The 24572-nt window shown below is 39.7% G+C and overlaps 1 protein-coding gene across 1 annotated transcript in view; it reads left to right on the forward strand.

Annotated features, from left to right (window-relative positions):
- The first annotated feature begins 23689 nt into the window (after positions 1-23689).
- Positions 23690-24572, forward strand: part of FAM98B (family with sequence similarity 98 member B) — a 39683-nt gene continuing 38800 nt past the window's right edge. Inside the window, exon 1 of the mRNA XM_072622979.1 lies at positions 23690-23828. Coding sequence (XP_072479080.1) covers positions 23758-23828 — 71 coding nt within the window. The 5' untranslated portion in view covers positions 23690-23757. The remainder of the gene's footprint in view (positions 23829-24572) is intronic.

The raw sequence follows: 24572 nt of genomic DNA on the forward strand, positions 1-24572 counted from the left end.
CCATAATTTTTAAATTATCTCTCCTGGATCTATTTTCCAGGTCAGTTGTTTTTCCAATGAGATATTTCACATTGCTTGCTATTTTTTCATTCCTTTGATTTTGTTTTATAATTTCTTGATTTTTCATAGTCATTAGCTTCCATTGGCTCCATTCTAATCTTTAAGGAATCATTTTCTTCAGTGAGCTTTTGAATCTCCTTTTCCATCTGGCCAATTCTGCTTTTTAGGGCACTCTTCTCCTCATTGGCTTTTTGGATCTCTTTTGCCATTTGGGTTAATCTATTTTTTTTAAAGTGCTACTTTCTTCAGCATTTTTCTGGGTCTCCTTTAGCAAGCAGTTGACTCATTTTTCATGGTTTTCTTGCCTCACTTTCCATTTCTCTTCCCAATTTTTGCTCTACTTCTCTTACATGATTTTCAAAATCCTTTTTGAGCTCTTCCACAGCCTGAGACCAATTCATACTTTTCTTGGAAGCTTTGGATGGAAGTATGTTGACTTTGTTTTCTTCTGTTTGCATGCTTTGCTCTTCCTTGTCACCAAAGTGAGATACTATCATATGATTCTCTTTTTTTGGTTTTTGCTCATTTTCCCAGCCATTTGCTTGACTTTTGGGATCTTTGTCAAGCTAGTTCTCTTCTTCCAGTGGGGGTGGGGTGTACTGTCAGCCACTTGATCCCCCTACAATCTGTGGGCCTAGAGCTCCAGAAACAGTATCTGCCACTGCCCCTGCTGCTGCTGTGGCTGCTGTGGGTTCCTCTGCCCCCTCGCCCCTCAGCTACACTGGGGCTGGGGCTATACCACTCCACTCTCCTGCACTGGTCCCACAAACTTTTCCCACTGACCTACCAGTTTATCCTCAGTGTTTTGGGGTCATGAAGTCTGGGAACCACCACAGGTGTGAGAGATTCAGTCTCCCCAAGGCCTGCTCAGGTCTCCTCTGTCCACTTGCAGCCCACACTAGACTACACTCTACTCCCAGTGTGGAGCAATGGACAGTCCCCAGCAACCTTCCAGGATGTCTTGGGTTGTGGGTTCTGCAGCTCCAGAATTTGTTTAGAGCCATTTTTTACAGATATTTGACTGGGCTTGGCGGGAGCTCTCTAGAAAGTGTGTGCTGTTACTCTGCCATCTTGGCTCTGCCCCATCTTTTTTTTTTTTTTTAAATTAAGACATTTCTTCAGTTGTTTGGTAGAGGAGAATGAGCTAAAAAGTAGTGGCTCCCTCTTGTCCAAGTTCTGGAAGGTTTACACTATCTAGGATTTAGCAAGGGTACCTGCACATGAACCAAACATATTCAGTTAAGCAATTTTGCTGAGGACAACATGAAAGCAAGGTAGATTGAGATGGATATAAGTAAATGTAAACATTCAGTAAAAGAGTCTTTTAAATACACCTAAAGTAAACCTAATCATTGTGTCTGTTAGGCCAGACTTGACTTCCACTACATGAAGTAAAAGTATGTGTGCCTTGAAAGAGCTGAAAGTCTTTTGTGGATCTTGCCCTGACACCTTCCTTAGTAATAGAAATATCAGCCCATTTGTCAGATCCACTCCTATTATGGGAACAGGTCCACTGTATTCAGGCCAGTGTATTCAAGGGTGGTTAACAGTGTCCAATAAAGAGAAAACATTTCTGGAGGGGAAATATATGAACCAAGTTGTAGTCCCAGAAGGTAAACTGTGGGTTCAAAGGGCTAAGGAGGAATCCTAATGGAGTTTATAGCCATTGTCCAAAATCAGGAGAGTGAGGAAAGGAGAATTATACACAGATACATGTCAGGGAAAGCACCACAAAAAGGGAGAAACAAAATGATCATTTGTATCATACAATTGCTCCTATTACAAGGCAGCATTCTTTTGAAGTGATTATATACTAGTCCAGATCCATGCTATTTTAACCTCATCATAGATCTGTACCTGCCTATATTAGATTGGGAGAATCATGGAATCTCATCATTGAAAGTGGCCAAAGAAGCCATCTGGACCCACCTTGTCTTACTCAACATACTCAAAATATCTGACAAGTTTCATCTGTGAAATCATGTTAAGTAAAGCTCAACCCATTATCTCCTGAGCTAATACATCTCACTTTTGGACAGCTCTAATTGTTAGGAAGTTTTTTCTTACCTCAAATCTAAATTTGACTCTTTGCACCTTTGAACTACAACCCCTACTTCTGCGCATTGGGGGCTAGCAGAAAAAAAATAAAATCCTTCTTCCAAGTAATAGCCTTTCAGATACTTGAAGGTAGAAATGATAGAGTCTTAATAGCTCAGAAATTAGAGCACTGGCCTTGTTAATGTGTTTGGATTTGAGGATCTCTACAATTCCTTCTAGCTCTAAATCTATGATTCTATAATCCTAAGATCTTGGCATTGAAGGCCTTCCACACTCTAGATTCAACCTATCTTTGCAGCTAGTTTCTATCACTCCCTTTCATATACCCTGTTCCAGCCAATTTAGACTAGCATTTGTTCCCTGAACTTGACATTTACATGCATTTCCTTCTTATACCTAGGATGAACTTTTTCTTTATCTCTACCTATCAGAATCTTTATCTTCAGTCGAGACTCAACTCAGACACCACCTCTATAATCAAGACTTCCTGGTCCCCACAGTTGAAAGCATTCTCTCTTGATGCAAATTAAAACGACTCTGAGGTACCACACCATACCTATCAGATTGGCTAACATGACAAAACAGGAAGATGATAAATGTTGGAGAAGATGTGGGAGACTTGGAACACTAATTGATTGGTGGTGGAGCTGTGAGCTGATCCAACTACTCTGGAGAACAATTTGGAACAATGTCCAAAAAGCTACAAAAATGTGCACACCCTTTGACCCAGCAATATCACTTCTAGGACTGTATCCCAAAGATGTCATAAAAATAGGAAAGAATCCCACATGTACAAAAATATTTACAGCAGCACTCTGTGATGGCCAAGAACTGGAAATCAAGGGGATGTCCATCAATTGGGGAATGGTTGAACAAGTTGTGATATATGAATGTAATAGCTCTAATTCCTGAGCTATGAAGACTCTACCTAAGCACGTCATTTCTATCGTCAAGTATCTGAAAGGCTATTACCTGGAAGAGGGATTTCATTTTTTCTGCTAGCTCCAAATGCACAGAAGTAGGGGTAGTGGGTCGAAGGTGCAAAGAGTCAAATTTAGATTTGAGGTAAGGAAAAACTTCCTGATGAACAGGAAGACTTCAGAGAGGCCTGAAAGGGCCTATATGAACTGATGCTGAGTGAAAGGAGAAGAACCAGGAGAACTTTGTACACAGCAACAACCACAGTGTGTGAGGAGTTTTTCTGGTAGACTTAGCTGTTCACAGCATTGCATGGACCTAAAAAATTCTCAGTGGACTCCTGAGGCAAAATGCCTTCCACATTCAGAGAAAGAACTATGGAACTGGATTGCAGAAGGAAGCAGAACATTTTCTCTTGTATTATGTTTTGTTTTATTTTCATGGTTTCTCCCATTCATTTTAATTCTTCTATACAACATGACTTAGGTGAAAATGTATTTAATAAGAATGTATGTGTAGAACCTATATAAGATTGCACACTGTCTTGGTGAGGGAGTGCAGAGAAAGTTCTTGGTTTTTGTTTCTCCAATGCCAAGTGTCTTGCACGTAGCAAGTCTTTAATGTTTAATAAAAGCATTAGAATTTTCTCTTGTTTTGTTCTTCATACAGATTTTAAGCTCAAATCATAATTTTGTTTCTATTATACTTACCAAAGTTTACATAATCTTATTCAGCAATTTTAACAATAGGTAATAACAAGTTTAAAGTACATTATTATTTTCAAGAGCTTAACATTTATTTGATCTCTACTTTCTCCTTTACTCCTTGTAAGGATTTTTTTAAATTGTGGGGTTTACTGATAAATTCTCTGAGGTCTTGTTGATTTGTAAAGAATATTATTTTGCCTCTAAGCAACATACTCCTGTCAACAAAGCACAATTTTTTTGGATTTACTCCTAAGGCTTTTAGATTTGTATGTACTTTTGTCAAGTTTTGTCATACATTCCATCTTGTTCCTTAGAAATCTGATATTTCAAATGATGTTTTTGATAAGTGAATTATTGATTTTTGGAATGTCTTTTCTTTGTCACTATAATTTTGAAATTTAATAAATCCATTCCCGGAGGATTCCCATTTAAAACTTTCCCCTGCTAGTGTCTTGCATTTTTTTCTATCTGCCTATTCTTGTCTATTTTGGCAAGCTTTATCTAATTAATTACCTAATTATGGATGCCTATTTTTTTTTATAATCAAATATGGTATTCCAATGAATTCAAGTTTCAATGTCTTTATTTTCCAGGACTATCACATTGTCTTGTAAATCCATTAATTCCCTTTTAAGCGTTGTTACAATTTGGGTTTATTTGTCAATTTTTATTTTTGTTATTCATTGATTTTTTAAAAAGCTGTATTGATGCCTTATATTTTTTAAATCACAAACATTTTGGGAAATACTTATCAAAGCTTCCTCTCTGCCTAGACTGATCTCTTTCATTTAAAAAAGAAAAATAAGCAAAAGCACTTGATACAGTAACCATGGCCGACAATGACATTCTGCCCTACTAGTCCCCTATCTCCCTGCCATAAAGAGGGAGATCTCTTCTCAAGGACTGCTGTTAGATTTTCAGTGCTCAGAAGTTGACTGCCTTTTATTTTTTATTTTTTTAAAATTTATTTTTAACTTTTAACATTCATTTTCACAAAATTTTGGGTTCCAAATTTTCTCCCCATTTGTCCCCTCCCCCCACCCCAAAACACCGAGCATTCTATTTGCCCCTATCACCAATCTGCCCTCTCTTCTATCATCCCCCCCTTCCCTTGTTCCCATCTTCTCTTTTGTCCTGTAGGGCCGGATAACTTTCTATACCCCTTTACCTGTATTTCTTATTTCCTAGCAGCAAGAACAGTACTCAACAGTTGTTCCTAAAACTTTGAGTTCTAACTTCTCTTCATCCCTCCCTCCCCACCCCTTCCATTTGGAAGGCAAGCAATTCAATATAAGCCATATCTGTGTAGTTTTGCAAATGACTTCCATAATAGCCATGTTGTGTAAGACTAACTATATTTCCCTCCATTCTATCCTGCCTCCCATTGCTTCTATTTTCTTTTTGGATCCTGTCCCTCCTCAAGAGTGTTGACTTCAAATTCCTCCCTCCTCCTATTGCCCTCCCTTCCATCATCCCCCCCACCCTGCTTATCCCCTTCTCCCCCACTTTCCTGTATTGTAAGATAGGTTTTCATACCAAAATGAGTGTGCATTTTATTCCTTCCTTTAGTGGAATGTGATGAGAGTAAACTTCATGTTTTTCTCTCACCTCCCTTCTTTTCCCCTCCACTAAAAAGTCTTTTGCTTGCCTCTTTTATGAGAGATAATTCGCCCCATTCCATTTCTCCCTTTCTCCTCCCAATATATTTCTCTCTCACTGCTTAATTTCATTTTTTTAAGATGTGATCCCATCCTATTCAATTCACTCTGTGCTGTGTGTGTGTATGTGTGTGTGTGTGTGTGTGCAATCCCACCCACTACCCAGATACTGAAAAGTTTCAAGAGTTACAAATATTGTCTTTCCATGTAGGAATGTAAACAGTTCAACTTTAGTAAGTCCATTATGACTTCTCTTTGCTGTTTACCTTTTCATGCTTCTCGTCATTCTTGTGTTTGAAAGTCAAATTTTCTTTTCAGCTCTGGTCTTTTCATCAAGAATGCTTGAAAGTCCTCTATTTCATTGAAAGACCATTTTTCCCCTGAAGTATTATACTCAGTTTTGCTGGGTAGGTGATTCTTGGTTTTAGTCCTAGTTCCTTTGACTTCTGGAATATCCTATTCCATGCCCTTCAATCCCTTAATGTAGAAGCTGCTAGATCTTGTGTTATCCTGATTGTATTTCCACAATACTTGAATTGTTTCTTTCTAGCTGCTTGCAATATTTTCTCCTTGACCAGGGAACTCTGGAATTTGGCCACAATGTTCCTAGGAGTTTCTCTTTTTGAATCTGTTTCAGGCAGTGATCAGTGGATTCCTTGAACACTTATTTTGCCCTCTGGTTCTAGAATCTCAGGGCAGTTTTCCTTGATAATTTCATGAAAGATGGTGTCTAGGCTCTTTTTTTGATCATGGCTTTCAGGTAGCCCCACAATTTTTATTGTCTCTCTTGCATCTATTTTCCAGGTCAGTTGTTTTTCCAATGAAATATTTCACATTCTCTTCCATTTTTTCATTCTTTTGGTTTTGTTTTGTAATTTCTTGGCTTCTCATAAAGTCATTGGCCTCCATCTGTTCCATTCTAATTTTGAAAGAACTATTTTCTTCAGTGAGCTTTTGAATCTCCTTTTCCATTTGGCTAATTCTGCTTTTGAAAGCATTCTTCTCCTCATTGGCTTTTTGAACCTCCTTTGCCAATTGAGTTAGCCTATTTTTCAAGGTGTTATTTTCTTCAACATTTTTTTGGGTCTCCTTTAGCATGGTGTTGATGTGCTTCTCATGCTTTTCTTGCATCTCTCTCATTTCTCTTCCCAGTTTTTCCTCCACCTCTCTTACTTGATTTTCAAAATCCTTTTGAGCTCTTCCATGGCCTGAGCCCACTGGTTGGGCTGGGATACAGAAACCTTGATTTCTGTGTCTTTTCCTGATGGTAAGCATTGTTCTTCCTCATCAGAAAGGAAGGGAAGAAATATCTGTTCACCAAGAAAGTAACCTTCTACAGTCTTATTTTTTTTCTCTTTTCTGGGCATTTTCCCAGCCAGTGACTTCACTTCTGAGTGTCCTTTCACCCCTACCAGGCCTCCAGATCCACCCAGCCAATGCTTGGGGTCTGAGATTCAAATGCTGCTTCCCAGCCTCAGGTGCCCAGGTGGGGTCAGGGCTGCCTCACGGGGCTCAGTTCCCTCAGGGGGTTTATGTAGAGACCTTCAAAAATGGATCTGAGCTCATGCCTGCTTTGGGGAGCCCCTGTCCGCTGTCACCCCACTGCTGCCTCCCAAGGGGGCCTGAGTTATGGAGACACCCTGCTCACCTCTTGGGCGAGCCAAAAAGACTCTCTCACTCACCACTGGTGCCTGTGGGTGGAGGGACCTGCGTGGCCACTAGAGATTCCATCCCTGACACCAGCTTGGATCTGGATCTCTCGGTGCTGCGTGGCCAAGGCAGGGCTGGGCTCTGCTCCAGTCCAGTGCGCGATAGACCTTTTGTATCAGGTTTTCAGGTCTCTCTGGAACAGAAATCTTGTCTGCTCCTTTGTTCTGTGGCTTCTGCTGCTCCAGAATTTGTTGGGAGTTCTTCTTTACAGGTAATTTATGGGCTGTGGGTTTGGAGCTAGCGTATGTGTATCTTTCTACTCTGCCATCTTGGGTCCTCCCCCAGTTGACTGCCTTTTAGTGAGCTTTTCATTTTACATCATTGTGAATATTGTTCTTTTTGTCCTGCTTATTTCACTCTGTATCAATTTATACAAATTTTCTATTGTTTCTCTGAATTCTTCACATTTGTTATTTCATTTGGTATAATTATACTTGATTACATTCATATTCCAGTTTATTTTTCAGGCTTTCCCCAACTGATTAGCATCCACTTTGTTCCTAGTTCTTTGCTTCATAAGAAATGCAATAATAAGTTTTCTAGCATGTACTGAACATTTTTTTTTGTATCTTTAATTGCTTTGGAGTATAGATCTAGAAGTCAAATTGCTGAATCCACTACTTTTGTCTCTACTACTTTTTCTACTACTTTTGTTTTAATGGATTTTTTAGTTCTTCCATATTATTTTGCATTTTTATTAGTTGGTCTTTTATCTCCTGTGCTTTTTCTGGGTAGGGGTGGGGTGGGGGTTTGGGGAGGTAAGAATGGATTAAAGTCTTTTAAAGTTCATTTATCTATCAATTTTATTTATCCATTTGTATTTTTCACAGCTCCTTTAAGGGCATTTCAGCATGCATTTCTGAAGACATTTTATCTCTTAGATGTTTTATACTGTAGAATTTCTTTACTGTGTTTTTGTTTGATGCTATCACTATCTTTTGAATATAGTTGTTTCTTCTTGCTTTTATTTCTAAGGGATGCTATGGAGCCTTGAAGGTCTATTTTTAAACAAATGATTGTTGAATTAAATTTGGGTGCTATTTCTATAAATCATTGTCTATAAGTATTTCAAAAAATTAATTTCCCTATGTTGTTTCTTTCATCCTATTTTTGTTGTTCTTATGCCCTCCCAGAATAATCAGGATAGTGTGGGTTGCTGATTCTGCCTGTGTACTTCAGCAAATTCTACCCTATGCATTTTTTTTCACCCTACCCTACTTTATCTCCCTTCAGGAAGCTGGTGGTAGTAGGAAGAGATTTTGAGATTAGGAGCTGCAGCTAGATTTAAAAAATGCACAAAAGTGAATGTAATCATTGCTAGACTAGTATAAGTTCTTTATCTTCACAGAGCTTTCACACAGATCTCATTGGGTCTTTGCTATGAAGAGTGCTTAGCTGGATTCCCAGAATCTGCTCTTCTCCTCAACCACCTCTCTTCTATGCTGCCAGGGGTCATATTCCTTGAAGTTGCTTACTTTCTCAAGAGTTTGCCTCTGTGTACTGGTATCTATTTAGAATGTGTCTCTGTTCCCTGATGAATATAATGTCTCCTACTAGTCAATAGACCTGTTTCAAAGCAATATAGCTCATGAAGAGTTAAGTGAGTGAATAGGAGAGAGAAACCCTGTCCTCCTCCCAAGAGCTATTCCTTTTCAGGAGCCAAGTTTTTCCTTTCCTTCTAATTCTCAGCTTAGAAAGGCCTAAAAAGCTAGTAACTCAGTTTTTTAGTAGCCCTTATAGGTATAGACAGGTTTCTGCTCAACCAATCACATTACTCCTTCTGGTTCACTCAAGGGATTTATTCATGTCTCATAGAGGTAAACCTGCAACTTTACAGTTAGTTAAATGCTTTGTTAACATATTAAGGTCTATGACTAAATCTCGTGACCACTCAGTTTGAGGGGTGGGGTCAGGAAGAGAGGTCACTTCTCACCTCCCTTACAAAAATAATTTTGGAGTAGTTCTGAAGCCTTAGGGAAAAGTGAGTTTATTGGACAAGAGAGCTGCTTCTGTTTCTTCCCCTTACTTTATTTACTTCCATCATTAACAAAACTGTCATTTGGGGGTGGGGTAAGCCTCACTGTTTACAGGGGGCACAGCATCCTTAGAGGGATGCATAAAAATTGAAATGCTTCTGGTCTTGTATCATATTCTCAGTGCAGAAAAGAAGTCAGAGGGATGAGACTTAGATGTTTCAGTGGTGGGAAAGTAAGATAAAGGTGAGCAACCTGTAGGAAATTCTCTAGCCAGATAAGTAGTAGATATTTGCATAAAATAGAAGGACTATTGGGGTAAATTTAAGTTTCTCCACCTTAGAGTCTGTCAATCTTTTTTCAGTTTCAGGAAACAGAGGCCTGGTGAGATTTGCCTCAGTCATGGGATATGACAAGACCTAAAACTAAAATAGGTTTCTGACAATGTTAGGTGACAACTGAACTAAGGAACCCAGAGAATGCAGTGCAATTCACTTAAGTTTAGAGGAGAGATCTAAAAAGAGCTTAGAGGGCAGTACTGATCACAAAACAGTACTTTTTGATGGAACCTCTTTCAATTCCTTGACTTACTTCTTTGCTTCATCTCAGCCATGTATAAAAATAGTCATATAGTAAATCTTAGATTTCATAAGACGTAGAGTCTTACCTATACAAATGCCATTATGCTCAAATCAAGTGAAAATTTTTAAAGAGTGGAGATCTGGGCATGTTGGTGAGCAAAAGAGAAGGAACCAAAGGATAAGGAGATATTGAAAGTTAGAAAGATGATCAAATCATTCAATCAATCAACAAAGAAGAACTTATGAATCAAATTCTAGGTTCTGGCCATTGTGGTGTTTCAAGATAAAAATACAATAGTAAATTCCTCATGGAAGTTAGAGTCTAATAATGTGATATACCTGAATAGTATCTGGCACTTATTAGGCACTTAATTGTTGTTCTCCTTCTTTCTCTAAGAGGAACAATGACATGTTTTCACTTGAACACGAATTGGATATGAAGTGGGACAAAGTCATCAACCTCACTCTCTCCTCTAGGGTCCCTAAAGTCCAGTGGTGAGACAAAGGTCCAGAAGATTGATGATAGCCCAGGATTCAGTAAGTGACCTTAGCCTTTCTAAATTAAGGTCTTTCCCAGGTCTCAGTATGTCTCATTCAATTCAAACCCATTCAATGACGGAGGATTGGATAAGGGTTGAGACAAAAGGTAACTAAACTTACTATCACAAATATATCAGTCTGGGAGGGGGAAGACTGACAGAGTTTCTGGCTAAAACAGAAAACAATTACCATTTACATTCATTCTAAGCCTTCAAAAACCTAAACAATAAACCACAGAGGCTCTATTATCGGCTATTCAGTGAAAACCCAGTGATCTGAGTTTTAAAGTAGAGTCAAGTATTTCCATTTAAATGTGTTTTAAAACATGGTATTTCAAGAAATCAAAAATAAAAACGTGCAGGACAAGAGTAAATTGTTCCAGTTTCTTGAAAAACAAATTAATAAAAATAAATAAGAGAAGGAGGAGGGGGAAGAGGAGACCAGAGAGCAGTTACTATTACTGTCAGATAACATGGGAAAGACAATACAAAATATTTTTCTAAGAACTTAATCTACTCCTTCCCACAAATACAACTTCTGTGGGAGGAAAGAGTAAGCTTAAACTTAGACCACCATAAATGTAACGAAGCCCAGGTTCACTGGTGGATGGCTGGAAGAAGGAATGAATGATCTGGGGGAAGGAACTAGGTATAGTGGATTAAAGAGATTTCACTTACTCATTTGCTCACCATTTACAACTCAGTCATAAGGAAGAGTCCTATATTTAGGAATGGCGTTGGGGTGGGAGAATAGTCTCTATAGATCTAGCACATCTCTCTTCCTGGTGAAAAGATGAGGACAGTGACCGTCAGTGGCAAGGGAGATGGCATGCTTCTTATGGGGATGAGACCTGGATCCCTAAAAGGAAAAGATCTTGTCTTTGGGACTTGGACCCCTAAAAGGAAAAGACCAGGTCTTTGAAAGCAACCTAGTTCCTGAATTTTCTAACACATTTGAGCACCCTAGATCACTGGCATCTTAAGCAAGGCATTTGACCCACTTAGGTATTTGACAGTCCTGTCACAGTGGCTCTTGGCCCACACCACACCATTTAATACTCCTTTCACTATTGCACCTGGCTCACCCCAGGCTACTTACCACTTCTTAATCCCACCCAGATCTTTTCACTGTCTCTTTTTTGTATATAAGTATCAGTCTCACCCTCATTAAGTTGCAGAGTCAGTAGGAATCTAGCCCACTCCTATTGGCTTTACAATAAACCTTGCTTCTTTGGAAGGTTTGAGTGTGTGGATTCTTTTCAGGTGGATGTTACCTTGTACCCTGATATTGTGGGATTCCCAGCAACCCTAAACTGCATGACTTTCAGAAATCATAGACTGAATGGGATCAAGGTCACAACAAAAATTCTTGTCATTTGCAAGAAAAAGGGCCTTCCTCTAATACTAGAGCAAAGGAGAAGAGAATCTGCTATGATTTTTAGGGGATTTGTTTGGAGTGTAGATTTGAGATTAAATTATTTAATTAAAATATCTTTGAAATAAGCATATCCTGTGCTTGACTAGTGAAAGTAAAACACGTTGATGGGGTGTGGGAAGTAAGAAAATTCTGTTGTCCACATTCCTAGGTGATAAGGATTGTGACCTAGCATGGACAGGTTAGAAGTCAGAAACTAATGTGCAGGTCCAAGGAGCTGTGTGAGGAAGGGACTATCAGAGAGGAGAACATGGAGTCACATGGCCAGGGGACCATGTTGTGGGAGATCCAAAGTTCAGAAAACAGTACAAGAAGCCTCGTCTTCCCATACATGTTGTAGTCTTCCTGTAACCTTACTGGGGGAGGCTACTCATCCATTCAGGGAATACGGATCTAAAGATCAATAAAAGCTTTCCCGATTTCACAACAGGTATTGTTCTTTATTTAAGGTGAGCATGTTTCTCACTGTTGGGGACTTGTTAGACAGAATCGCTTCTAACAATTCTTGGGAGCTTGTCCAGGATCTTTAGCATCAGAAAGGTTAGGATGGAATCTTTCTTGTAGGGAATAGGAGTGCGCCCAATGATTTTTCAGTGGCCCAGACACCTACAGGCCCAGTTCCCCTCTTCTGACTGCTAACTTCTCTGGGACTGTTTGAAATTGTTGTGAACTCAGGAATGCAGCTAAAACAATGGACTGAACAACCAGAGGCAGTGTAAGTGAAGAACTGAACAATAGCAGGAAAACTGGTAGCTAAGTACTGCCTTGTGTGCCTCCAGATCTTAGGCACAATCAGTCCTTCAGGAGCTTTCAGAGAATAAGTCCTAAAATGGGGAGTGGTACCAGGGAGGGGGTGAATAATCCTCTGAGTATTCCTTCAGAAGGATATTTGAAGGAATGCTGGCTAAGTTCCTTCCTCTGTCTGCTCTGGAAAGAGAGCAGAGACAAAGAGGAGGGAGGGAGAGTCTAGATTATGGGAAGGATCCTTTTGAAATTGGCTTGAAATTAGTCAGAGTAAATTGATATGAATAGTTGAATTTTGATTTGTGTAATCTAAAATTAGTTTATTTTCTAAAAAGAGAGGATCTGTATTGTTCTATCCTGTGTTTGTCTGTGTGTTTGTGAAGTGTTTTGTTAAATTGTAAATGCAGTCATGCAGCTAGCCAAAGGATTTTCTCTTGGAATTTTACTATCTCTTAATTTCCCCTTCTCCTTCTCTCCCTGATTACAGAAACCTCAGAGAACTAAGTGGGCTAGAGAGAGAGAGAAAGAAAAAGATGTTTTACTGTTTGGCTTGATAATAGTGTTAATAAAAAGTCTGAAAACTTTTAAGAAGTTAAAAAAAATCTTTCTACATTCTAGAACCCTGGCCAGGTTATGTGAAGGTGAAAGAAAGAATTTTGCTCTTTGCAGATTATTCAACTTAAAAAAAAATGTGGGTCTGTTGCTAAGTTAAATTGTTGGACTCTTAACATCTAAGTGTCTTTTTAAGGAATAAAGAACCTGGAAGAAATGGTGAGTGTTTGGTCTATTTGAACGGGAGGATATGGATAGGATGGTGGAATATTCCAGGTGCTTGGACCTTGTACTCCCTTCCCCCTCCTCCATCCCACTTAAGAAAATGTTTAGTCTGATTAGGAAACCAATAGACAAAGTTATGGAAGGTTATTGGATTTAAAGATTTTAAAATTGTTTACTGTAATTTGTAATTATTACTATTGGTTATTAAGCTCCCAAACTTCATGCTTGTAAGTCACACTTTGTCAGTGTTAAATTATTTAGGCCCTTTTGCATAAATAAGGAGGATCTCTTTTATAATGGAAATTAACAATCTAAAAGACAGGCAGTCTGGAGTGAAAAGTTGAATTTTGATTTAATGAGACCTCAAAGCTAAAATCTGTACTTTATGTTTAAGTAAAATTTAAGTAAATATGATACCAGACTATGTGTGTAAAATTGCAAATTCACTTTAGAATTTCAGTGATTTCTCTTAGAAGCACCAACTCTGTCCATGTGCTCAGACCACGTGATCAAAGGGATGGTTACTCTCCTGCCCCATATGATTTTAAAGGCTCGAATGAGACTGGGAGAGCTGATCTGCTGGGCCTGGGAGGGGGGAGGGGAGCTGGAAGAGAGCTTTTCAGATCTTTAAGAAAGTAGAGTAAAAAGAGATTATGAGAAGTTATAAATGAAGTTTTCTTTTATGTAGCAAGAGTTTTTTTTAAAAGGGCTAAAATATTTATCATTAATGATTATAAATCTAAGTTTGATATGATTTCTAGTTAAAATCTGTCCTGGAGGAATACAAAGCAGCATCTGAGAATGTTCTTCCTATCAGGATTAAGCAGAAAACTATTGTCATTTGGCCTTTATGATTGTAAAGTGCTTAACACAAGCATGGGTATAAGGATGGGTATATGGTAGATGCAACATTAATCTCGTGTAATGGTTGCACCATTTTCAAATTTGGAGTTTGTTATGTAGATAGATAGATAAATAGATAGATAGATAGATAGATAGATAGATAGATAGATAGATAGATAGATAGATAGACAGATAGATTGGAGTTCTGAAAGGATGTGATAGAAATTTTTTTTTTGAGAAAAGTATTTTTAAACTTTATTATTTATAGCTAGAAATGTGATCATTTGAAACTTATATTTGGTTATAAATAAGCAATGAAAATGCTGATGTTTGCTATATAATAGTAGAGTTAACTTTTTTGTTTTAAGTTAGAAGGGGATCCAATACAGATAGTTATGGTTAGGATGGGGAGGAACTGGATAATCTAAGTAATGGGATTGAGAGACTTGGAAAGATGAATAAGGTTTGAATAGTTCTGGATGGGTCAGTATCAGATGGTTTTGGTGGGTAGTGAGGGTATGAGGAAGTATTTACATAGAAAAATCATGTAACTTGATTTGATAATTAATAGCTCAATCAAATTTGAGATGACTCTATCTGAAAGGATATCGTGTGTGCCCACATGGTGGTAAGGAGATGAAATACTATGCAAGGTGATATGGAAATGCATTCAGCTAAATGGGTTAATGGCTTATCTTAAGTAAACTGAAATAGTTTAAACTTTTAAGTAAATCTAAATGCTGTTATAGTAGGAATTGCATTGTTAAATTAATGATGAATTGTTTAAAAAAACTTATGAATTCCGTGTAAGAGTTTCTGTATTATAGAATTCCTATTGAGAAAATGAGAATCCTTGGAAAAAAAATTCATATATATATATATATATATATATTTATATTTGGGTGTGATTTTCCAGCCTGTTGCATCTAAGGATGTATTAGTATGTTAAAAAGTTTATTTCTGCTGTTAAAAAGGAAGTTTTAACTAAAATTGTTTTTGCTATGAATCAAGCATTTACAAAAGTATGTTTGTAAAAGGAAGCTTATGGGTAAATGTGAAAAGACCTTGGGTTTTAGATCTTGTAATTTTGTCAGTTAGGTTCATGAGAGTTTTGTGAAAAATTGTAAAGTGTTCTTAGAGGAAGATATCTGTTGTATGAAGAAATGTTTTGTAAAATCTTTTGTATAATTTTTGAAAGGCCTACCTACCAAGTTAATATTTGTAAGCTAATTTGTTATAATGACTTCAGGTTTTATGGGGGAGTTGGAAAATAAGGGTAAAATAAGGGATACCAGGAATTTTATGGCTCCTGGAAGCTCTGTGATAACTTTAAGACAAAAAGCCTCCTGGCTCCATCCCCCTTTCCTTTTGAAGTCCAGTCATTACTGAAGGACTTCTTAAGATCTAATCTGAACTGGAGATGTTCAGAGGAGAGATGTTAACTCTTTGTATTGTAGAAGGAGAGGAGTGGCACCAGCCCCACCCAGGCGCGGAAGAGTCTAAAATGATCACCCAAGTAGAGTGGCCCCTCACTTTGTTAAAGTTGTAATCTCTTATGTAAAGTATAAACTGTTTGTATATGGAGTTCCTAAATAAGGAATTTGTTTAGGTGATAAATAATCTCTAGTGACTGGTTTTTAGGAAAAAATTAAGATTTAAAATGTAAACACAATGCAAGTTGTGGAGTCTTGCTGTTTTCGATTAATTAGCTAAATGGTTACTTTGGTGTGAAAGATATGAGAATGATTAGGAAACCAAAGTATAAATGTGATATTGTATCGTTGTTCCATAGAACGAGATTGGAATTTAAGGTTAATTGTAATGGGATGAAATTGTTGAGGACCCAAAGGCAGCAACTTGCTGGGTCATGCTCAAATGACATGTTACAAAGACCAATTAGTTACTGAGACTAAATCAAAGACATTTTTAGTTCAGGGAAAAGAATTTAAGTCTAAGTTTCTTAGAGGCAGGTAACCTCTGGTAATATTTGGCATTGATGGAAAAGTTAAATGTTTCTGTTTTGACATGAATGCATTTCATGAACGTAAGTTGACGTTAGTGTTTGAACTTATATGTGTAACTCATTCTTTTAGATTGAGCATGGTTAGGAAGGGACAGAGTAGTCTGGGAAACAGATGTAAATCTATTAGAGCTATAACTTATGATGATCGTTATTTAATCAGGAACCAGAAAGGTATGCAAGACACTTAGGACTTGCTTCAAAAGATGTTCCTTAGCCAATGAGAAATTATAGTCATACCTGAAACTTGATTAATGGAGCTTGCTATTTTAAGATTTTATGGAACTATTAACTGACTGTTCTTCTGAGTCTAACTCCAGGTGTGGATATCTAGAAAGGTAGTCAGAGTCACTGATCCATGATTCCAGTAAGCCTGTGAGATGCTGGTATGAACTGCAAAAAGGTGATCTTATGGGAAGGTTGGGAGAGTGGTTGTTCAGTCTGGGCTGAGATAGGATTCTCCTGACTCAATTTTCTCACTGACACCTAGCAGACTTTAAGCTTGGCTGAATACCAGTTGTCAATCTACTCCTGCCTGGAATTGACATGAAGTTAGGGAGATGTTGTTTCCCTGAAGTGTCCCTACTCTTAGCGGCAATTTACTATAGTGAAAAGTTTTGAAAGCTTACTACCATCTCTATTAAAAGATTGTGGGTGGGGGAACATCTGAGGTTAAGTCAAAAATTAAGCTAATAGGCTTAGGACTTTAGACTAACAACAATAAGTTAATTAATTCTTTAATTCTTAGTAATAGTGTGGAGACAATCAGGTCAAGGGCTTGTGACATTAGCATAAATAGTTATTATTTTGTCTCACTTGGCAAAGGAAAATGGTTTGTGGTCTATATTGTAAATGCTTTAAAAGAAGCATCACATGACCAAAAGTTGGAATTGTTTTATGATATGACATGTACTGTGTTAAAAATGATTATTTATTGTGTTTATGTAAGTACTAGAGTCTGGTATTGACTCCTTAGTGAAATCTCATCTTCCTGATGGAGGAAATGAATGGTGAATTAATGTAAAATGTAAAAACTGGGTTCTAATGTGAATTTCTTAAACATGACAATTGGCCAAAGTTCCCGTTTTGATTTTGTAAGAGTGAAAAGTGTATAGAGCTTAGGAATGGTCATCTAAACTTGTATTAAGCTCAATTTTGTAGGAGATTGGACATCTGGATTTCTATAAGAAGATAAAGGGAAGAAGATGCTGAGATGCTGTGCTGAAAATGGCTTGAAGGAGCACCCAGACCAGAAAACTGCATCAGACAATGTTCCTTCTCAGATCTGCTGTATTAGATGGAACCTCTGAATGGATAATTCATTGACTTATCTTTGTATTTTGAATCTCTGTATCTGTACTTATAATAAAGGGATTGCCCCCTTGTAACTTGTCAATGCTTCAGTCAACTTTGCTCCCTTCTCATATTCATATAAAAAGGGGAGACAGATAAAGGGAAAAAAAATGTGAGGAGGTATTTATTGATTGGATGCAAGTGTGGAAACAGAAATTTTAATAAAGAAAAAGAGGGGGGATTTTGTGGGAATTAAGAAAATTCTGTGGTCCACATTCCTAGGTGATAAGAATTGTGACCTAACATAGACATGTTAGAGGTCAGAAACTAATGTGCAGGCCCAAGGAGCTGTGTGAGGAAAGGACTATCAGAGAGGAGAACATGGAGTCACATGGCTAGTGGATGGTGTCATGGGAGATCCAAAGTTCAGAAAACAGTATAAGAAGCCCCATCTTCCTGTACATGTTGTAGTCTTCCTGTAACCTTATTAGGGGAGGTGGCTACCTATCCATTCAGGGGGAATGGATATAAAGATTAGTAAAAGCTTTCCTGATTTCACAACAAGTATTGTTCTTTATTTAAGGTGAGCATGTTTCTCACCGTTGGGGGTTTGTTAGACAAAATCATTCTAACATGGGAACTTGTGAGAAAAGATTTAGATAGGATTCTGACCCACAAGGAGGAGGTAAGTAAAGGACCAAATTGAATGTATTCCTGTGGACTACATTAGAGATAGAAGCTGCCAGTATCAAAACCAGACCATGTTAACTCAGATGTGAGATCTTGAACCACTGGTTATGAAGGGGATCTTGGAGGAGAAGATGAGGACTGTGGGTGTGAGCTACATTTTAGACGTGATGTAGGACCTGCAGTGAGAATGGGCATGAGAGTAAAAACTCCACATTGATAAAGAGACTTGAGATGTGGTTATAGGGGTTCTGGGAATTATTGAAACACAGCTTGCAATATCTGGACTGGAGAGTAAGACTGGAGATGGGAGCTATGACCTTATGGCCTTGGGACTAGAGAGTGAGATGATCTGGACTATGGCTGGGTTGGATGCTAAAGCGGTTGTTCTTCCTCTTTGGTGGAGTTAAAGGATAATGTTGGCATTTCCAACCTGAACAACTCTGAAATAGGAAGACAGAGACCATTGATTCCCTTGCTAGACTGGAAGTTAGAGTTGTTGAAATGCGGGAGAAGGGAATGAACAGGGATATGCTGGACTCAGCTCCAGCTGGGTGATCTAATTGATAAAATTTCAGTATGAGCATGTATACTTCAGAAATTAGCAAAACACAGTAAGCTTGATATATTTTGTTCGTTTTTTATGACCTAGACTTAAAGTGATGGAAAAAGTGATACAAAGTACATTAAACTTAAAAGTGTGTTATGCATATTTTTTTTAAAACTCTGCTGAACATTTGCTAGCATGCCCCTGTGAGGTGGAAGAAGAGTGGAAACCATATCTGCTACCTAGAGTTCAGGGTATTGAGGTTCAGGGGCAGATAACCTATTTGTCTTAGCAATGTTCCTTCTAAAATGCTGATCAATGTGTGAAAAATGGGATGCTTTCTAGGATTCAATCCTAAATGATACGGTTCTTAGAAGGAGCCTATCTCTTAAACTTGGGAAATCTGGCAGATATTTTGGATCATCTTGAGTATTTATATCCACATCAAAATGGAATATCCCTGGTAAAATTATTCTGTCAAAGGGTTGAGTTAAACTCATATCAACTCCAGTTGGGGATTTACAAAAGTGAAGGTCAGGGTTTGTAGAATAATCTGAGCCCTGACATGGGTTTCTGTTGCTTTTTCAGTTCAGGGACAAATCTGTCTAGTTCTTAATAAAGCATTGATTAAGGAAAAGAAGAAAGACCAATCTGTCAGCAACTCTGCCAATTTATGTCAGCAATCTCTAGGCAGCCAGAGAAGATGTGTGATGATTCTCAGGATGGGGTCGTATAATGAGTGGTTTCAGGCCCTGATTAAGCAGGAAACAAAAGAAGAGCCGTAACTAGATCCAACATTGATTAAGCAAGAGGAATTGATGCTGGCACTCTGGGTGTACTTACAGCATCTGCTCATACTGAGAAAACATTCAGGGAGATTTCCATGGAGCATATTCCCTTGGGAAAATTAGCTTTTGTATCTTTGTCAGAGCAACAGTTTCAATAGCTATCATCCAAAGTCTGAGAGATCACGGAAAGGCCTTCAAGTTGTGAGTGTAAAGCCAGGTTTGCTTTCAAGAAATTCAAAAATAAAAATTAAAGTCATTTATTTTCACTAAGATAACCAAATCTTTTCCTTCTGGGATGACAGGCTCAATTGGATACTAATAATTCTGAGAGTTTTTTTTTTAATTGCATGCTAGGATTACTAATGAGATAGAAATCATATTTTTATCAAAGTCCCAAAGGGGACAAGTTGTATGATTTTGTCTGAGTGAATTTTCTACTATGGAAAAAATGCAAAGAATAACAATATGAAAAAAAGCAGAATTATGTTTGTGGCTACAATAATACATTTGTATGCTAAATAGAACCACATATACCAAAAGCACTAAGTTAGTAAACAGCAAACAGCGATAAGCAGTTTTCTGTATGAGTGAGGGCCAAGGCAAGGGATGAGAGAATTCAAAAGTCAAAAAATGGGTATGCTATTGGCTGGTTTGAGATGTTGGGGACTGCACTTGGAGTGAGTTTGTAATCCACAATAAATTTTGACTGATAGAATTAAAAAGGATTAAAGATATGGATGGTTTGAAGGGTAAACTGGATAAAAATGAACAGTTTGTTGTTGTTCAGTTGTGTCTGACTCTCTGTGACCCTAAGGACCTTATAACAGGAATACTGACCATGGGGTTTTTGTGGCAAAGATACTGGAGTGGTTTGCCATTTACATCTCCAGTGATTTAAGGCAAACAGAGGCCAAATGAATTACCCAGGGTCACACAGCTAGTGAGTGTCTGAGACTGGATTTGAATTCAGATATTTCTGACTCCAGGCTTGTGCTCTACCCATTAAGCCATATAGATGCCTCCCATAAAGGAGACAATTATGTACTGAAAGGATATAAGATAAATTGGGGGGTGGTCTCAGAGGGAAGGAATTAAGATTGACAATTAAGAACAGAAAAATTTCTTGTTGAAGGTGAAAATTTAACCAAGATTTGAAGGAAGCTAGGAGGCAAAGATGAGAATGATGAGAATTCCAGGCAAGAGGGATATCCACTGAAAATGCTTGGAGTTCAGAGTTGGAGTGTTTTGTGCGAGTAGGCAAGAAATCCAGCATTACTAGGTTGCTCAATTTGAGGCTCATTCTCACCAGCATTGACCTTTTCTCTTAATCTGATCAACTGAGACTAATTTCTTGGTGCCCACCAATGAATGAGTGAGTGAAAATGAGTGAAAGAATGAATGGTGTCCCTCATCTTCACTGTCCTCAAGGTTAGCATCCTCTCTTTCTCCTTGTCAGGGGAAATTTTACTACTTTCCCAAAACTGATGAGGAAAGGAAAACCTCCAAAGGAAAAGCACCAGAAGTATTGAAGCTAAGGAGAGGGGGGCATGGTATCCAAAAATAAAGTTACTATTCACTGTATTTTTGCCCTCACCAGATCGTATATAGAGTATTTTATTTCGGGGGTCCACATTTTCGAAAGGACATTCATTAGTCAAAAAGCATCAACAGAAGAAGGAGGATGGTGAAAGGTCTCAAGTTCATGCCATCAGTTGAAAGAACTTAGGGAAGTTTAGCCTGTAAAAAAGAATACTTGGGAGAAGTGTGAATTCTGTTTCCTGGAAGTGATTTGACATGTTATTTGGCCCTGTAGTGTAGAACCATGAGCAGGGGGTGGAAATTGCAAAGACGGAAATGTAGAGTTGATACAAGGAAAAACTTTGTAAGGATTATCCAAATATGGGATAAGGCTGCTTTAGAATAGTAGTAGAATCCCTGTCTATGGCAGTCTTCGAACAAAAGGTTGGATGTCTATTTATTGGGGATGTTGTTGAGATGAATTCTTTTTCAGGTTGGACTAAATGGTTATGATTTCTTTTCCAACTTTGAAATTCTACTATTATATGATATGTAATCCTAGGTTTAGGTCTGGAGCATTTATGTAAGACTCTTCACATTGGTGGAGAGAATGATGATTCAATACTGTGTGCCTGTGTGAGAAGCAAAGTTGACTCAAGAGCTAGGAAGAGGAAAAAGCTTCTTTCCTCTTTTGAGAAAGGGCATACATAGTTATACATTTTTTTTCCAGGAGAAACCAGGAGAGAAAGATAGAAAGACTTTGGGAAGCAACAGACATATAGGGGACTCAATGCCTAGTTCCTGATTTCCAGCTTGTCTCCTTTAAGGAGTGGTCCTGGCTTATTCTAGTACCAGGTTTGATATTGGTAGGGAATGAATTACTTGTAGGTCATTGAATTTTTATTTAAAGGTTTACCTAGTCCTGACGTAGAAAGGATATTCACCAAGGATAATTGGCACTTAGCTTAGGTTGATGTGAATCCTTGTGTCTCCATTTGGAAATGCATTCAGTCTGCAGGGCATAGTGGTCTCAGATCAAGCTTCACATCCTCTTACAGCCATCCACCATTGAACCTGGGACCCACTATAACTACGGTGATCTGTTCAACGTTACTCCTCCTATAGAGTTGTGGTGAGACCTGGAAGAGGGGTGGTTTACAGGAACTCCAAGGCTGGAATTCCCTGTGTGGGCCATCTGGAGAAGAATTCATGGACTCAAGCATTGCTGAGGTCAAGGTAAAGATTTATTACACTTTTCAGTGGGTAAGAGTTCTGAGGGAACCTGTGACTTTAGAGGGGTACTGGTAAAGTTTATATAGGATATTCCATGGTAAAACATGTGAAAAATATGCTAATTAGGTGATTCAGGGTGGGATTAAGGAGCGGTTCATTCTTAAAGTAACATGCACTTTTGGTATCTACTGTGCAGGTATTTTACCTGGAGTTTATTGGGAAGTAGCCCAAGGGGTGCTACCTGGAGGAATACCAGGCTGCTCTCATCAATGTCTAGTTAGATAAGATAAATGTAAGGGAGTATACGATGTCTAAGTCTAGGATACATATGATTGGTAAGTGAGTGGTAAATATCCTTATGATCCAGTACACAGACAGTTCAGCCAGTATACAGTTGGTTCAGACTAATAAGTTCTATAGGTACAGTTGGCTACTGTATCAGGAAGGGAGATAATGGTTGTTTCTGGGGCAGACTGTGTCCTTGGGCTGGGGAGAAACTGCCTGGGACAATGTTTTGAGGCTAGGGAGAAAAGGGATTTTTAAAGAGAAATGTGATTTTAGAATTGGGGCTCAAGCACCTGCATCCAAGCACCTCATCAGTTGTAGGAAGCAGTAAACTAGGTTCTTGGGGAAACCTGGGAGATATTTGCTCTATCATACTTCCAAGAGACTTTGGAGAATTTCTTGTCGATTAGGGATTCTGTCTCTGTGTTGAACTAAGATATCCCATTCCCACTCTTTATAGCTCATTCATGCTATTTTTCTGGTACACTATAATCTGTACAACTTCTCTAATTTTTGTTATCTACTTGGATAAACAGTTTCATTCATTATTAATTATTTGTGGCCTTTGAATAGCATGGATTTGATGAGAAGGAACCCAAAAGCCTTTCCAGTCCACCACTAAAGTTCTTCTGTGATCTAAAAACTGTCTAGTTACACAAAGCCCTCATTATTTGGACTATGGGTAGAGAACTGATACTGCTGTTCCAGACTGGCCACACACACACCAAAATTGTCATTTTCAGTCTGACTGTCTGTGGCCCAATTTGGAGTTTTCTTGGCAAAGATACTGGAGTGGTTGGCCATTTCCTTGTCCAGTTCATTTTACAGATGAGGAAACTGAGGCAAACAGAGTTAAGTGACTTGCTCAGGGTGACCCAACTAGCAAGTGTTGGAGACAGCATTAGAATTCAGGTCTTCCTGACCTTACCCCCTCGCTGCCCCTACAAATTCATCTGCTTGCTATGATAACCCGAATTTCCTACTATTTTGGGGGTTGATATGCTTGTCAGGAAGAGGATGCTCAAAAAACTGTGTACAGTTCAGTTCATTGGCGCTACTTGTGGGACCCTAGGCTTTTTCCCTGCCTCAGTTTCCTCATCTGTAAAATGATGGAATAAAGGGAGTCCTTTCCAGCTTTGAGTTCAAAAGCTTGTGGTGCTGAACTGAAATTTACACGATGTCACTGACAGCATGCTGGCAAGCGCCGCAGTGCGCAGGCGCGCTGCGGGAGGGCGGGGACCACAAATCCTCCGCCAGAAGCGGCGCCTTCCCTAGCGGTCACCATGACGACGGTGGGAGGGGCCGGATGCCGGAACCCGAGGGTAGAGCTACAGCTTCCGGCCGGGCTTTTTAGAACGGTGCACCGACCGAGGCCGCCGGACCATGAGAAGGCCGGAGCCGGGCCCGGAGCTGAGCATGGAGGGGGACGTGCTGGACACGCTCGAGGCCCTGGGGTGAGTGTGTTTGGGGAACCTTCCCCTCGGGAAGAAGCCCCGGCTTGGCCTCCTCCTCGGGGCCTTGGCCGGAACCGCTCCCGGGGGCTGAACGGCGCAGGCCTGGCCGGTGGGGTTAAGCGGGGAGGGGGCGAAGGGTCCCGGAGTGAGGCCGAGGCTGGGGAGGAGCGCGGTGTGTGTGGGCGGGGGCAGGCCCCTCCTCCCGGGCTCCCGCCTTTCTCGTCCACCTTCTTTACCACCCATCGTCCGGCGCCCCCTCGTGGCTGCGTCTGGCAGCCGGCGCCTAGCGGCCCTCGGAGGGCGGGGGGTGGAGGGGCCGGACGCAGGGCGCGCCTCCCGCTGGAGACCAGACTTTCCGGTGGGCCGGAAGGTGGGGGAGGGGCGGTCTGCGGCATCCCCGGCTGCTCCCCCCGCCCCCTGGGAGGGACGGCCCGATGGAGACTTCGGCGAGGCCGCTAGGGGGCGCCGCGGATCAAGCGCCGGGCTTGGAGTCAGGGGGGCCCGGGCTGGTCCCTTCGCCCCGGTGTGTGCCGGGAGCCTCCTCTGCCCAGCGGGGGGTAAAAGCGGCTGCCCCCCGGGCTGTGGTGGAGGTCAAAGGAGCGCCCTTTGGGGCGTCCCAGGAGAATTAGGGCAGTCACAGGCTTCCTCCTCCTCCTCCTCCTCATCGTCATCATCGTCATCGTCACCCAAAGCTCTCAGTGCGGCTTTGTTTTGTTTTATACGGGGTTCCCCAAAGCTCTCAGT

This window comes from Notamacropus eugenii, chromosome 7 (genome assembly GCF_028372415.1).
Source record: "Notamacropus eugenii isolate mMacEug1 chromosome 7, mMacEug1.pri_v2, whole genome shotgun sequence".
In the NCBI taxonomy this organism is placed as follows: domain Eukaryota; kingdom Metazoa; phylum Chordata; class Mammalia; order Diprotodontia; family Macropodidae; genus Notamacropus; species Notamacropus eugenii.